The 16,028-nt window shown below is 47.7% G+C and overlaps 1 protein-coding gene across 1 annotated transcript in view; it reads left to right on the forward strand.

Moving 5' to 3' along the window:
- arid4a (AT-rich interactive domain 4A) overlaps positions 1-16,028 on the forward strand; it is a 47,258-nt gene that overhangs the window by 12,675 nt on the left and 18,555 nt on the right. The window contains exons 3-10 of the mRNA XM_074661165.1: positions 1,471-1,581; positions 3,444-3,509; positions 3,725-3,815; positions 4,552-4,631; positions 4,719-4,816; positions 13,534-13,666; positions 14,235-14,314; positions 14,404-14,480. Coding sequence (XP_074517266.1) covers positions 1,471-1,581; positions 3,444-3,509; positions 3,725-3,815; positions 4,552-4,631; positions 4,719-4,816; positions 13,534-13,666; positions 14,235-14,314; positions 14,404-14,480 — 736 coding nt within the window. The remainder of the gene's footprint in view (positions 1-1,470; positions 1,582-3,443; positions 3,510-3,724; positions 3,816-4,551; positions 4,632-4,718; positions 4,817-13,533; positions 13,667-14,234; positions 14,315-14,403; positions 14,481-16,028) is intronic.

Genomic DNA, 16,028 nt, shown 5'->3' on the forward strand with positions numbered 1-16,028 from the left:
TGAGACACCGACTGGTTCAAGTCTGAGGCACCGACTGGTCCCAGTCTGAGGCACCGACTGGTCCCAGTCTGAGACACCGACTGGTTCAAGTCTGAGGCACCGACTGGTCCCAGTCTGAGACACCAACTGAGACACCAACTGGTCCCAGTCTGAGACACTGACTGGTCCCAGTCTGAGACACCGACTGGTCGATGTGGACCCTGTGAGACTTGTTAAAGGGGTCCTTCACAGTACAACAGAGGATTGATGAGACTAAATGAGACCAGCAGCACATTAGTGGGACTGAGACACAGACCAGCTCAGACCAACACAGACCAACCCAGACCAGCTCAGACCAACCCAGACCAGCTCAGACCAACACAGACCAACCCAAACCAGCTCAGACCAGCTCAGACCAACCCAGACCAGCTCAGTCCAGCTCATACCAACACAGACCAACCCAGACCAGCTCAGACCAACAAAGACCAAGCCAGAGTAGCACAGACCAACCCAGACCAGACCAGACCAACACAGACCAACACAGACCAACCCAGACCAGCTCAGTCCAGCTCATACCAACACAGACCAACACACACCAACCCAGACCAGCTCAGACCAACACAGACCAACCCAGACTAGCACAGACCAACCCAGACCAGCTCAGACCAACAAAGACCAACCCAGACTAGCACAGACTAACCCAGACCAGACCAGACCAGACCAGCTCAGACCAACACAGACCAACCCAGACCAACCCAGACCAGCTCAGACCAACACAGACCAACCCAGACCAACCCAGACCAGCTCAGACCAGCTCAGACCAACACAGACCAACCCAGACTAGCACAGACCAACACAGACCAACCCTGACTAGCTCAGACCAACAAAGACCAACCCAGACTAGCACAGACAACCCAGACCAGCTCAGCTCAGACAACACAGATCAACCCAGACCAACCCAGACCAGCTCAGACCAACAAAGACCAACCCAGACTAGCACAGACCAACCCAGACCAGCTCAGACCAACAAAGACCAACCCAGACTAGCACAGACCAACCCAGACCAGCTCAGACCAACAAAGATCAACCCAGACTATCACAGACCAACCCAGACCAGCTCAGCTCAGACCAACACAGACCAACCCAGACCAACCCAGACCAGCTCAGACCAACACAGACCAACCCAGACCAGCTCAGACCAACACAGACCAACCCAGACCAGCTCAGACCAACAAAGACCAGCTCAGACCAACACAGACCAGCCCAGACCAACCCAGACAAACCCAGACAAACCCAGACCAGCTCAGACCTTCAGTCCACCTTAACGCATAGCAAGCTTGTGTACAGACTGATGGAGCCAGACTGGGACCAGTTAAACTACCAGACTGGTTTAGTTTATTTTATTGCTGCAGTGCATGCTGGGAGTGTGCTGTGCGGTGTGCTGCAGTGCATGCTGGGAGTGTGTCCTGATGTCACTGGTGTGTGTTTCAGGCAGCAGACGAGCCGCCCTACCTGACGGTGGGGACGGATGTCAGCGCCAAATACAGAGGAGCCTTCTGCGAGGCCAAGATCAAGACCGTCAAACGCATGGTGAAGGTGAAGGTGAGTCCCTCAGGAACCAGATCACCTGCAGACAGGAAGTCCAGGTGTTGACCTCCTCAACAGAGAAACTAAGTAAACCCCCTGACCTCCAGATGACGGAACAGGAAGTGACATCATGCTGACTCATTCCTGCAGCTCTCTAAGGCTGAACCGTAGACAGGAAGTAGAAGGCGGAGTTAAAACACGGCCGACCACTGATTGGTCAGAGAGAAGCGTGTCTAGCGGGACACAAACCGCCATCTTGAATCAGCCGAGCTACCGTCAACAGACACCGCACATTTTATTCACTCGACCCAGATCTGAAAGATGACGGCCCACAAAACTACGTCTACGTACACTACGTACACACTATGTAAACTACGTCTACGTACACACTATGTAAACTACGTCTACGTACACACTATGTAAACTACGTCTACGTACACACTATGTAAACTACGTCTACGTACACACTATGTAAACTATGTCTACGTACACACTATGTAAACTATGTCTACGTACACTACATACACACTATGTAAATTACGTCTACGTACACTACGTACACACCATGTAAACTACGTCTACGTACACTACGTACACACTATGTAAATTACGTCTACGTACACTACGTACACACTATGTAAACTACGTCTACGTACACTACGTACACACTATGTAAACTACGTCTACGTACACACTATGTAAACTACGTCTACGTACACTACGTACACACTATGTAAACTACGTCTACGTACACACTATGTAAACTATGTCTACGTACACACTATGTAAACTATGTCTACGTACACTACGTACACACTATGTAAACTACGTCTACGTACACTACGTACACACCATGTAAACTACGTCTACGTACACTATGTAAACTACGTCTACGTACACTACGTACACACTATGTAAACTACGTCTACGTACACTACGTACACACTATGTAAACTACATCTACGTACACTACGTACACACTATGTAAACTACGTCTACGTACACACTATGTAAACTACGTCTACGTACACACTATGTAAACTATGTCTACGTACACACTATGTAAACTATGTCTACGTACACTACGTACACACCATGTAAACTACGTCTACGTACACTACGTACACACTATGTAAATTACGTCTACGTACACTACGTACACACTATGTAAACTACGTCTACGTACACTACGTACACACTATGTAAACTACGTCTACGTACACTATGTAAACTACGTCTACGTACACTACGTACACACTATGTAAACTACGTCTACGTACACTATGTAAACTACGTCTACGTACACACTATGTAAACTACGTCTACGTACACACTATGTAAACTACGTCTACGTACACACTATGTAAACTATGTCTACGTACACACTATGTAAACTGTCTACGTACACTACGTACACACTATGTAAACTACGTCTACGTACACTACGTACACACCATGTAAACTACGTCTACGTACACTATGTAAACTACGTCTACGTACACTACGTACACACTATGTAAACTACGTCTACGTACACACTATGTAAACTATGTCTACGTACACACTATGTAAACTATGTCTACGTACACACTATGTAAACTATGTCTACGTACACTACGTACACACTATGTAAACTACGTCTACGTACACTACGTACACACTATGTAAACTACGTCTACGTACACTATGTAAACTATGTCTACGTACACTACGTACACACTATGTAAACTACGTCTACGTACACTACGTACACACTATGTAAACTATGTCTACGTACACTACGTAAACACCATGTAAACTACGCTGTACACTACGTAGAGACTATTGTCTACATGTCTCTGTTTGTCTTCATCCTCTTCATGTCTCTGTGTCTTCAGGTGAACCTGAAAGGTGAAAGTACGTCCCAGGTGGTTCAGGACGACCAGGTCAAAGGACAACTGAAGGTATGATGATGATGATGATGATGATGATGATGGTGGTGATGTTGATGATGAAGATGACGATGGTGATGATGATGATGATGGTGGTGGTGACGATGATGGTGGTGATGATGATGATGACGACGACGACGACGGTGGTGATGGTGGTGATGATGATGATGACGGTGGTGATGATGAGACCTGAATATGTTAATGAGACAGGTGTGTTTGTCCTCCAGGTGGGCTCCACGGTGGAGGTGAAGACTAACGAGGGTTTATCCAGCGAGGCCGTCATCAGTAAGCTGTCGGACGCCAGCCTCTACACCGTGGGTGAGTCTCTGTTCCAGCCTGCTGATTGGTCCACACTAGAGCAGGAGTCACGGTTCGGTGCAATCGGGATCCGGTGGAGCGACGCCGAAACGCTGTCCTCCTCTCGTAGACAACTCTATTGGGCGTGTCAGTCAGTCAGTCATACAGTCTCAAACGCCAATTCGCTGTAAAAAGTCAACCAGAAACAGGAAGAGGATAGCACTTTGGTTTACACGGATAGCAGTCTGTCGGTAGCTGTCTGTCGGTTACTGTCTATCGGTTACTGTCTGTCGGTTACTGTCTGTCGGTTACTGTCTGTCGGTAACTGTGTCGGTTACTGTCTGTCGGTTACTGTCTATCGGTAGCAGTCTGTCGGTTACTGTCCGTCGGTAACTGTCCGTCGGTTACTGTCCGTCGGTAACTGTCCGTCGGTTACTGTCCGTCGGTAACTGTCCATCGGTAACTGTCCGTCGGTTACTGTCCGTCGGTTACTGTCCGTCGGTAACTGTCCGTCGGTAACTGTCCGTCGGTAACTGTCCGTCGGTAACTGTCTGTCGGTAGCGCTCTTCCGGTAGCGCTCTGCCGGTAGCGCTCTGCCGGTAGCGACTGCCAGAGGAGAGGAGAGACCTGTCCGTCACTCACTGCAGTCAGTCAGCAGCTCTTCAGCCCCACCCCCTCTCTCTGATTGGCTGACTGGAGCGACCACAGTGTTCACAGGTCAAAGGTCAGATAACTGAAGTGTGTGTGTGTGTTTCAGTGTTTGATGACGGAGATGAGAAGACTCTTCGTCGTACGTCTCTGTGTCTGAAGGGAGAGAGACATTTTGCAGAGAGTGAGGTGAGTCTGACAGACAGAGGAACCACTTCTCAGGTTGGTATACCTCCACCAGAGCACATCTAACACCGTCTCCTCATTGTCTCCCAGACGTTGGACCAGCTGCCGCTCACCAACCCGGAGCATTTCGGTACTCCGGTCATCGGCAAGAAGTCCAACCGCGGCGGGCGGCGTTCATCACAGGCTGTGTGAGTCTCCGTCCTTTAAACTTTCTCTATAAACTACATGTGATTAAACCACAGATACGAAGCCTGGAGGCAAACAATGTGTATCCATGAGTTTTAGTAATCTAATTACTTGAGTTACTGAAGGAATCGTCTCAGTCCTACTTTATATTTACATACAACAGATAGAGAAATAAACTGGGAAACACAAGTAGTTAACTGGTGTTTGGTGGATTATTTCTCTGTTGTTCCAATGCTAATGGTGATGCTAATGCTAATGGTCATTATATTGTACATGGTTGGAAAGCCTGTTTATTTACCTTCACAATGACGTCACACTTGTAAGGATCATTTGTGGGATGAGCAGCACAGCTGATGATGTGGGGAGCGCCCAAGAGACATGTTCCAAAATGCTCTGCCGATGGTAAACAGTGTTAGTAATGAAGCTGCTACCTGGAACCAGATCACGACCACTTCCTGTTTACTGTAAACTGTAATACTGATTCTCTGTCTGTCTCACTCTCTCACTCTCTCACTTTCTCGCACTCACACTCTCACTCACATTCTCTCACTCTCACATTCTCTCACTCTCACATTCTCTCACTCTCTCACTTTCTCGCACTCTCACTCTCACTCTCACATTCTCTCACTCTCAAACTCTCACTCTCTCTCTCACATTCTCCCTCTCTCACTTTCTCACTCTCTCTCACTCACTCTCACTCTCACTCACTCACTCTCACTCTCACTCACTCTCTCAAACTCTCTCTCTCACTCACTCTCACTCTCACTCTCACTCTCACTCACTCTCTCAAACTCTCACTCTCACTCTCTCTCTCACTCACTCTCACTCACTCTCTCAAACTCTCTCTCTCACTTACACTCTAACTCTCACTCTCGCTCTCTCTCACTTACTCTCACACTCTCTCTCTCAAACTCTCACTCTCTCTCACATTCTCTCCCTCTCTCACTTTCTCACTCTCTCTCACTCACTCACTCTCACTCTCACTCTCACTCTCACTCACTCTCTCAAACTCTCTCACTCACTCTCACTCACTCTCACTCTCACTCACTCTCTCAAACTCTCACTCTCTCTCTCACTCACTCTCACTCACTCTCTCAAACTCTCTCTCACTTACTCTCTAACTCTCACTCTCGCTCTCTCTCACTTACTCTCACACTCTCTCTCAAACTCTCACTCTCTCTCTCTCACTTACTCACTCTCTCTCACTCTCTCACTCTCTCACTCTCACTCTCTCACTTACTCTCAAACTCTCTCACTCACTCTCTCTCTCACTTACTCTCAAACTCTCTCACTCACTCTCTCTCTCACTTACTCTGTCACTCTCACTATCTCTCTCTCTCTCTCTCTCTCACTTACTCACTCTCTCACTCTAACTCTCTCTCTCTCTCACTTACTCTCTAACTCTCAAACTCTCACTCTCTCTCTCACATTCTCTCCCTCTCTCACTTTCTCACTCTCTCACACTCACTCACTCTCACTCACTCTCTCAAACTCTCACGCTCTCTCTCACTCACTCTCTCTCTCACTTACTCTCTAACTCTCTAACTCTCACTCTCGCTCTCTCTCACTTACTCTCTCTCTCTCTCAAACTCTCACTCTCTCTCTCTCTCACTTACTCTCTCTCTCTCTCTCTCTCTCTCACTTACTCTCTCACTCTCTCTCTCAAACTCTCACTCTCTCTCACTTACTCTCTCTCTCTCAAACTCTCACTCTCTCTCTCTCACTCTCTCTCTCTCTCACTTTCTCACTCTCTCACACTCACTCACTCTCACTCACTCTCTCAAACTCTCACGCTCTCTCTCACTCACTCTCTCTCTCACTTACTCTATAACTCTCTAACTCTCACTCTCGCTCTCTCTCACTTACTCTCTCTCTCTCAAACTCTCACTCTCTCTCTCTCTCACTTACTCTCTCTCACTCTCTCTCTCTCACTTACTCTCTCACTCTCTCTCAAACTCTCACTCTCTCTCACTTTCTCTCTCTCAAACTCTCACTCTCTCTCTCTCACTCTCTCTCTCTCTCACTTACTCTCTCTCTCACTCTCTCTCTCACTTACTCTCTCACTCTCTCTCTCAAACTCTCACTCTCTCTCACTTACTCTCTCACTTACTCTCTAACTCTCTCTCTCTCTCTCACTTACTCTCTCACTCTCTCTCTCAAACTCTCACTCTCTCTCACTTACTCTCTCACTTACTCTCTAACTCTCACTCTCACTCTCTCAAACTCTCACTCTCTCTCTCACTTACTCTCTCACTCTCTCTCTCAAACTCTCACTCTCTCTCTCACTTACTCTCTCACTTACTCTCAAACTCTCACTCTCTCTCACTTACTCTCAAACTCTCACTCTCTCTCTCACTTACTCTCTCACTTACTCTCAAACTCTCACTCTCTCTCACTTACTCTCAAACTCTCACTCTCTCTCTCACTTACTCTCTCACTTACTCTCAAACTCTCACTCTCTCTCACTTACTCTCTCACTCTCTAACTCTAACTCTCACTCTCTGAAAAATGTTAGTTGGACTTCCGGTCGATAGGCAGATGGAGTAGACGCACTAGCCGGTGCTCCGGTAAACTTTTCATTGTCATACCATCCAGCCCTCTAACTTCCACGCCAAAACGAAACCTTTTTTTTATTTATCTAATTTTTCTCCTGACCGACACTTTTATTTTTCACAATGACTTCGAGAGGAGCCAAGGGGAGCAAAAAAGAAGATGCTAACGTTAGCTTAACACTGGAGGCTATCACCACGCTGCTCGAGCAACACCGTGTTCAGAACATCATTCAGCCAGCTGGACTCCAAACTAGACCAAACACGGCTCACAGTGGAGGACCACGGCCAACGTGTCTCCTCCTTGGAACTAGCTGCAGAAGACCTCAGCCAAAGAGTCGTGGATCTGGAGAACGTGTGCACCACCCTGAGCGAAGATAATGCTAGGCTAAAGGCTAAGGTCACCGACCTGGAGAGCCGAAGCAGGCGCCAGAACATCCGGATCCTGGGTCTCCCGGAGTCCATTGAAAGCGGACGCCCCACTGAATTCTTCTCAAATTTGCTGCGCGAGGTGTTCGGTACCGAGACACTGCCATCCCTCCCAGAACTGGACCGGGCCCACCGCTCCCTAGCTGCTAAACCGGCCCCCGGACAGCGACCGCGCCCGGTTATTCTCCGCCTGCACCGGTATCAGACGAAGGATCTGCTCATCAGAGAGGCACGGCGGAGAGGTAAACTGGAGTTCCGTGGCCAGCCCATCCGTGTTCTGGAGGACTACTGCCCTGAAGTTGTGAACCAGCGGGGGGAATACAGGGACGTGATGGCAGAACTTTATCAACTGGGACAGAAGCCTGCTCTGCTCTACCCAGCCCGGCTCCGGCTGACGCTGTCCAGCGGAGCCAGAAAGTGGATCAGCTCAGTGGACGAGGCACAGAAGTACATCAGCAGCCTCCGCAGGTCACCGGAACATTCATAAAGGGACTCTTTAGTAACTATGGACCCCCTGGATGAGAGGTATCACTGTCTATAGCCCTACCAGTTTACACGTAGTGCGGCGTATGTTAACTGTCACGTGGGTTTGTTTACATCGGTTCATTTATCCAGACTATACACGTGTTTCTGCGCTGCTCTCTTGTTAGGCTACATATACAGACAGTTGCAAACATTTACAAGCAAACATGACTTTATTGAGCCTGGTTCTATACTGGCTCTCTGGAGCTGTTATCATATGACAGCTTTGCCCTCTCTGAGTGTGATGCCTTTCAATGAGAATCTGCGCTGGATTTTAAAGGGCCAGTTGAACAGTTAGTTCACATTTCAAACTGGAATTATCATTTTAAAGACTGGTTATTCTACGTTTGTTAGTACTTAAGTGGGTCTTGTCCTGTACCGTTAATTCAACTATTTAGCTATCTGGTATGGCACAAGTGAATCCATGTTTTCTCCCTCTCTCTTATTTCTGTCTACTTTGAAATCACAATTCCATATGACTGTCTGATTCCTGCTTCTATGGTTTTGGTGAAATTTTGTTTTTAAATTTGATTTCTGATTTCTGAAACTCGTGCTAGAGCTTCCCAGCTTCCACAGTTCATAAAGTTGATTGTTTAAGCCAAAATATTGTTTAAGAGGTGCTTGTAATCTACTTTTGTATGTATACCGGAGCAGCAGTTAATTTAGTTTAAGACAGGAAGAGTTGTTGTTGTGCAATGTTTGTTCTGAAGAGCTTGCTGCTTTCTTTTTTAGCAGTTTTCTTGGTTGGGGAGGGGGGTGGGGGGAAGGGATATGTCACTGCCAGTAACACCTTAGTAACTTACACAAACCTATTACTGTACACTAGTCACTCCTGGTCTTCACTGACCTGCTACAGCTGTATCTTAAAGCAACCACTTGAATACTGTGCTCACGTCCTAACCTTTTTAGTCAAGCTGCATGGATAGGCACTTAATACTACAGAGCTGGAATGTCAAGGGTTTGAACCACCCCATTAAAAGAAAGAAGGTTTTCTCACACCTCAAACAACTTAAAACAGAAATAGCCTTCCTGCAAGAAACCCATATTCGCAGTTCAGACAGTGGTCGCCTTCTGTCAGGCTGGATGGGGCAGAAATTTCACTCCGCTTTCCAAGCCAAAGCCAGAGGGGTTTCAATCCTTATCAGTCAAAGTATTTCCTTTGAACCACACAATGTGATTGCTGACAGGTTCGGTCGATATGTTATTGTATCTGGGAAATTATATGACACACTGGTAGTGCTTGTGAACGTGTACGCCCCTAACTCAGATGATGTAGGTTTTTTCGAACATTTGTTTTCTCTGCTGCCAGACCTCAACACATACTCTCTCATACTTGGTGGTGATTTCAATTGTTGGCTAGACCCAGTTTTAGACCAATCTTCCACTAACCCCAGCACAATAAGTAAATCAGCCTCTTTCATTCAAGCCTTTCTCTCTGACTACGGTGTCTGTGATGTGTGGCGCTCTCTACATCCAAACGATAGGGAATACTCGTTCTTCTCGCACGTCCATCATACATACTCCAGGATTGATTATTTTTTTATCGACAACCAACTAGTCCCGCTGGTTCAGTCCTGCGCCTATCAGAGTATTGTCATTTCAGACCACGCTCCTATTGGTTTGACCATGTCCCTCCCTGGCCTCCCACAGAGGAGCAGGCACTGGCGGTTTAACTCAACCCTACTGTCTGACGATAATTTTGTGAAACATATGGAGAAAGAGATAGCCTTTTTTCTTACTACTAATATATCCCCTGAAACCTCTAGCCTAATTGTATGGGATGCTCTTAAAGCTTATCTTAGGGGGCAGATCATAGCATACACCGCTCAAGTGAAGAGAAAATCCTATAAAGAGCGCTTGGATCTGGCCCACCAAATTGGAGAGATTGACAAACAATATGCTCAGACTCAAAGTCCAGACCTTTATAAAAAACGATTAGAACTCAAAACCAAATTTGACCTGCTTACAACTCACTCAACTGAACACTTGCTTTTAAAAAACAAGGCCAGGTTTTACATATATGGAGACAAATCTGACAAAATGCTAGCCAACCAACTCAAAGGCTTTAAAGCAAAACAAAATATCTCTAAAATCCGAATGTCAAATGGTCACATAACTTCAGATCATTCACAAATTAATGAGACATTCAGGGATTTTTATTCCCAGCTTTACACCTCAGAGTCTCAGGCCGATTGTAATGTAATTCTTGACTTCCTGCACAGTCTAAATATTCCCCAACTTTCTTTGGACTTCAGGAAGAGACTGGAAGAGCCCATATCTCAGGCAGAAATAGCTTTAGCAATTTCCTCAATGCAGTCAGGTAAGAGTCCGGGTCCCGATGGTTTCCCAGCAGAATTTTTTAAAAAGTTCTCCTCGCTACTTTCCCCACAGTTATGTTCAGTCCTATCTGAATCCTGTAGGCAAGGTTCCCTTCCTCAATCATTTACCGAGGCTTGTATCACTCTCATTTCTAAAAAAGGTAAAGACCCAACCGAATGTGCCTCCTACAGGCCTATCTCCCTCTTAAACACAGATGCAAAAATTTTGGCTAAGGTCCTAGCCCGTAGACTGGAGAATGTCATTCCTACAATTATATCCGAAGACCAAACTGGCTTTGTCAGGGGCAGACAATCGTACTTTAACATACGACGACTATTCAATATCATCTACTCTGCATCTGAGAAAGTCCCTGAGTGTGTTGTGTCTCTCGATGCGGAGAAAGCATTTGACCGCGTTGAATGGAACTACTTATTTGCTGTTCTGGACAAATTTGGTTTCGGCCCGAAATTTACCTCTTGGATTAAGCTACTATATTTGCATCCCTCTGCCTCAATTCGTACTAACTCCCAGCAGTCTAAACCATTCAACTTACATCGTGGAACCCGTCAAGGGTGCCCTCTGAGCCCCATACTTTTTGATTTGGCCATCGAACCGCTTGCCACAGCCTTCCGCAGTTGCAGGGACATATCTGGTATTTGGAGGGGCAGCACAGAGCATAGGGTCTCACTTTATGCTGATGACCTCTTGCTCTTTGTCTCAAACCCGGGTACCTCACTACCCCCCGCTCTGTCGTTGCTCAATCAGTTTGGTCAATTTTCGGGATACAAATTAAATCTCAACAAAAGCGAGCTCTTTCCCATCAATGATGAAGCACGAGCCTTAGACCTCACCAACCTGCCTTTCAAAATTGAAAAAAATAAGTTTTCCTATTTGGGCATCTCAATTACGAAAAAGTACAAAGATTTGTTTAAGGAGAATTTTATTGCTCTGTTAAACCAGATTAAACAAACACTGAAACAGTGGTCACCTCTGTCCATGTCTCTCATGGGGCGTATCAATTCCATCAAAATGACCATCCTACCCAAATTTCTCTACCTCTTTCAGGCCCTACCACTTTTTATCCCCAGATCTTTTTTCAATCAACTTGATTCAATTATTTCCGCCTATATATGGCAGGGTAAGCGTCCCCGTCTTAGCAAGGTACATCTCCAAAAAAACAAGGCTACTGGTGGTCTGGCACTTCCAAATTTCTGTTTCTATTATTGGGCTGCTAACTTGCGATGTCTTGCGTTTTGGTCTTACTTTTACAATCAGCCCGACTGTCCTTACTGGGTAGCGATGGAACTCCACTCGAACGATAACCTGTCTGTTCTCGCATTGCTTGGATCCTCGCTTCCGCTCCCCTCAATGAAATCTATCGGGAACCCGGTAGTTAAACATTCTTTGAGAATATGGGCTCAATTCAGGAAATACTTTGACTTGGACAGCTTCTCTACTCTAAGCCCCATTGCGTCAAATCATCTTTTCAAACCATCTATTCAGGACCCTGTTTTCCAAGAATGGCACAGGAAAGGTATTGTGCGTTTCAAAGATTTATTTGTAGATAATACTTTGGCATCATTCGAGCAGCTAAGCAAAAAATTCAGTCTTCCTAAGTCCAACTTTTTTAGATATCTACAAGCAAGGCGCTTTGTGCTCTCTCAGTTGTCCAGCTCCTCTGCATCGACAGACGCGACAATTGTCAATACGATCCTTTCTTTAAATCCATCACACAAAAGACTTATCTCCACTCTCTATGGCATGATATCAGACTTGAAGCGTGCCCCCATGGACAAGCTCCGAGCAGCATGGGAGGAGGACTTAGGCCTCTCTCTATCACCGGATACGTGGAATTCCATACTGAAGCAGGTTAACTCATCCTCTCTATGTGCTCGTCACTGCTTACTTCAGTTTAAAGTGGTGCATAGGGCTCATATCTCAAAAGCCAAACTGTCTCGCATGTATCCTGAGATTAGTCCCAACTGTGACAAGTGCAAAAGCGCTGAAGCCTCCCTTATTCACATGTACTGGTCATGCCCTAGTCTTACAAACTATTGGACGGAGATCTTTCAAACTTTATCTCAGGTGTTAAACGTCAAATTAGAACCAAACCCTCTGGTTGCTCTGTTCGGGGTCACCGGAAGTGAGACGCAATTAACTGCAGAAAAACGACGTACCTTATCCTTTGTTTCCCTTCTGGCTCGGCGAGCAATCCTGCTCAGGTGGAAGGGCGCTGCCCTTCCCACTCACACACAATGGTTGGCGGACATCATGTCTTGCTTAAAGCTTGAGAAAATCAGATACTCGCTTCAATATTCACATGGGAAATTCCTGAAAGCATGGGGCCCTTTTTTAGATACATTCCAGACACTGTAAATACTTGATTACCAAGTGCAGCTTGATTACATCACACGGTATTCAATCATTCATCGCAGGTCATTGGCGTGACGGTTAGCTTCCCATATGGCGTGCTGGCAGTGACTGGGGAGGGATTGTTTTATTGTTTGTATAAATCTTTTGTTTTGACTTGTTTATTTGTTGGCATTGGTGCCAGCTGCTAATAATGTATATTAATACCTGTCATTCTTTTTTGGTTACCGAATAGCGCTGTACCTTTGCTATATACTGCAAAAAACCCCAATAAAAAGATCTTGATTTTAAAAAAAAACAAACAAAAAAAAACAAAACTCTCACTCTCTCTCTATCACTCTCTCTCTCTCACTCTCTAACTCTCTCTCTCTCACTCTCTAACTCTCTCTCGCACTTACTCTCAAACTCTCTCACTCACTCTCTCTCACTCTCTAACTCTCACTCTCACTCTCTCTCTCACTTACTCTCAAACTCTCTCACTCTCTCTCTCTCAAACTCTCTCACTCTCACTCTCACTCTGTGTCTCTCAGGGCTGATGAGGAGAAGGAGTCTTCGTCCAGTGAGGATGAGGAGGAGGACAAGAGGAGGCTGAACGATGAGCTGCTGGGAAAGATCTGCAGCATAGAGAGTGAAGAGGAGAGCAGCAGCTGGTACCTGGCTCTGGTAAACACCCCGCCACTCACACACTCACCCTGTCCGTCCCTCAGAGACCGTCCCAGAGGACACACAAGGAGTAGAAACATGTCTCACTAATCAACCCCGTCCCTCAGAGACCGTCCCAGAGGACACAGAGGGAGTAGAAACATGTCTCACTAATCAACCCCGTCCCTCAGAGACCGTCCCAGAGGACACAGAGGGAGTAGAAACATGTCTCACTAATCAACCCCGTCCCTCAGAGACCGTCCCAGAGGACACAGAGGGAGTAGAAACATGTCTCACTAATCAACCCCGTCCCTCAGAGACCGTCCCAGAGGACACAGAGGGAGTAGAAACATGTCTCACTAATCAACCCCGTCCCTCAGAGACCGTCCCTCAGAGACCCGTCCCTCAGAGACCGTCCCAGAGGACACAGAAGGAGTAGGAACATGTCTCACTAATCAGCCCGTCCCTCAGAGACCCGTCCCTCAGAGACCGTCCCAGAGGACACAGAAGGAGTAGGAACATGTCTCACTAATCAACCCCGTCCCTCAGAGACGGTCCCAGAGGTCTGATGTCTCCCTCCCTCCCTCAGGTGGTGTCTCCCAGCTGTAACGATGAAGTCGTGGTGAAGAAGGACCAGTGTCTGGTCAGAGCCTTCAGCGACTCCAAGTTGTGAGTTTCTTCTTCTTCTTCTTATTGATCGTTGATCACGAACTGATCAGCTGAGTCTCACCTCCTTCCTGTTTCCTGTTGTCCTGCAGCTACACGGTGGCGAGGAGACATGTTCACACCTTCAGCTCCATTGGCTCCACCAGGTCTGAGTTCTCCAGCAGGAGAGGTGAGGCACTACGACTCCCACAATGCACCAGGGCACTAGACTCAACTGTCACAGCTCAACGGTCACTCTCCTTCTGTGTTTTAATTTCCTCCTTCAACGTTTACCTCCTGCTGCTCCTCCTCTCTCCCCCCTTGTCTTCCTCCTCTCCCTCTCTCCATCCTCTCCCTCTCTCTCCTCCTCTCTCCCCCTTGTCCTCCTCCTCTCTCCCCCCCTTGTCCTCCTCCTCTCCCTCTCTCATCCTCTCTCCCTCTCTCCTCCTCTCTCCCCCCTTGTCTTCCTCTCCCTCTCTCCATCCTCTCTCCCCCTTGTCCTCCTCCTCTCTCCCCCCTGTCCTCCTCCTCTCCCTCTCTCCATCCTCTTTCCCTCTCTCTCTCCTCCTCCCTCTCTCCTCCTCTCCCTCTCTACTGCCTCCCTCCCTCCCTCCCCTCTCCCTCCCTCCGCTCTCCTTTCTCCTCCTCTCCCTCTCTACCGCCTCCCTCTCTCCTCTCTCCTCCCTCCCATCCTCCTCTCTCTCTCCTCCTCCCTCCCTCCTCCTCCTCCATCATCTCACTCTCTCCCCTCTCTCCCTCCCATCTCTCCTCCTCCCTCCTTCCCTCCTCCCTCCCTACCTCGTCTCTCCTCTCTCTTCCCCCTCCTCTTCCTCTCTCTCTCCTCCTCTCCTCCTCCTGCTCTCTCTCCTCCTCCTCTTTCTTTCCTCTCTCCTCTTTCCCTACCTCCTCCCTCTCTCTCCCTTACTCTCTCCTCTCTCTCCATCCTCCCCTCCTCCTCCTCCTCCTCTCTCCTCCTCTTTCTCTCCTCTTCTCCCTTACTCTCTCCTCTCTCCCTCCTCCTCCTCTCCTCCTCCTCCTCTTTCTCTCCTCCTCTCTCCCTTACTCTCTCCCCTCTCCCTCCTCCTTCTCTCTTCTCTTTCTCTCTTCTCCCTTACTCTCTCCTCCTCGCCTCCTCCTCCTCCTCCTCTCTCCTCCTCCTCGCCTCCTCCTCCTCTTTCTCTCCTCCTCTTCTCTCTTACTCTCTCCTCTCTCCCTCCTCCTTCTCTCTTCCTCTTTCTCTCCTCTTCTCCCTTACTCTCTCCTCCTCGCCTCCTCCTCCTCCTCCTCCTCTCTCCTCTTCCTCTTTCTCTCCTCCTCTTCTCTCTTACTCTCTCCTCTCTCCCTCCCTCTCTCCTCCTCCTCTTTCTCTCCTCCTCTTCTCCCTTACTCTCTCCTCTCTCCTCCTCCTTCTCTCTTCCTCTCTCCTCCTCTTTCTCTCCTCTTCTCCCTTACTCTCTCCTCCTCCTCTTTCTCTCCTCCTCTTCTCTCTTACTCTCTCCTCTCTCCCTCCTCCTTCTCTCCTCCTCTTTCTCTCCTCTTCTCCCTTACTCTCTCCTCCTCCTCCTCCTCTTTCTCTCTCTTCTCCCTTACTCTCTCCTCCTCTCCTCCTCCTCCTCTCTCCTCCTCCTCTTTCTCCTCCTCCTCTTCTCCCTTACTCTCTCCTCTCTCCCTCCTCCTTCTCTCCTCCTCTCTCCTCCTCTTTCTCTCCTCTTCTCCCTTACTCTCTCCTCCTCCTCCT

This window comes from Sebastes fasciatus, chromosome 15 (genome assembly GCF_043250625.1).
Source record: "Sebastes fasciatus isolate fSebFas1 chromosome 15, fSebFas1.pri, whole genome shotgun sequence".
Classification (NCBI taxonomy): domain Eukaryota; kingdom Metazoa; phylum Chordata; class Actinopteri; order Perciformes; family Sebastidae; genus Sebastes; species Sebastes fasciatus.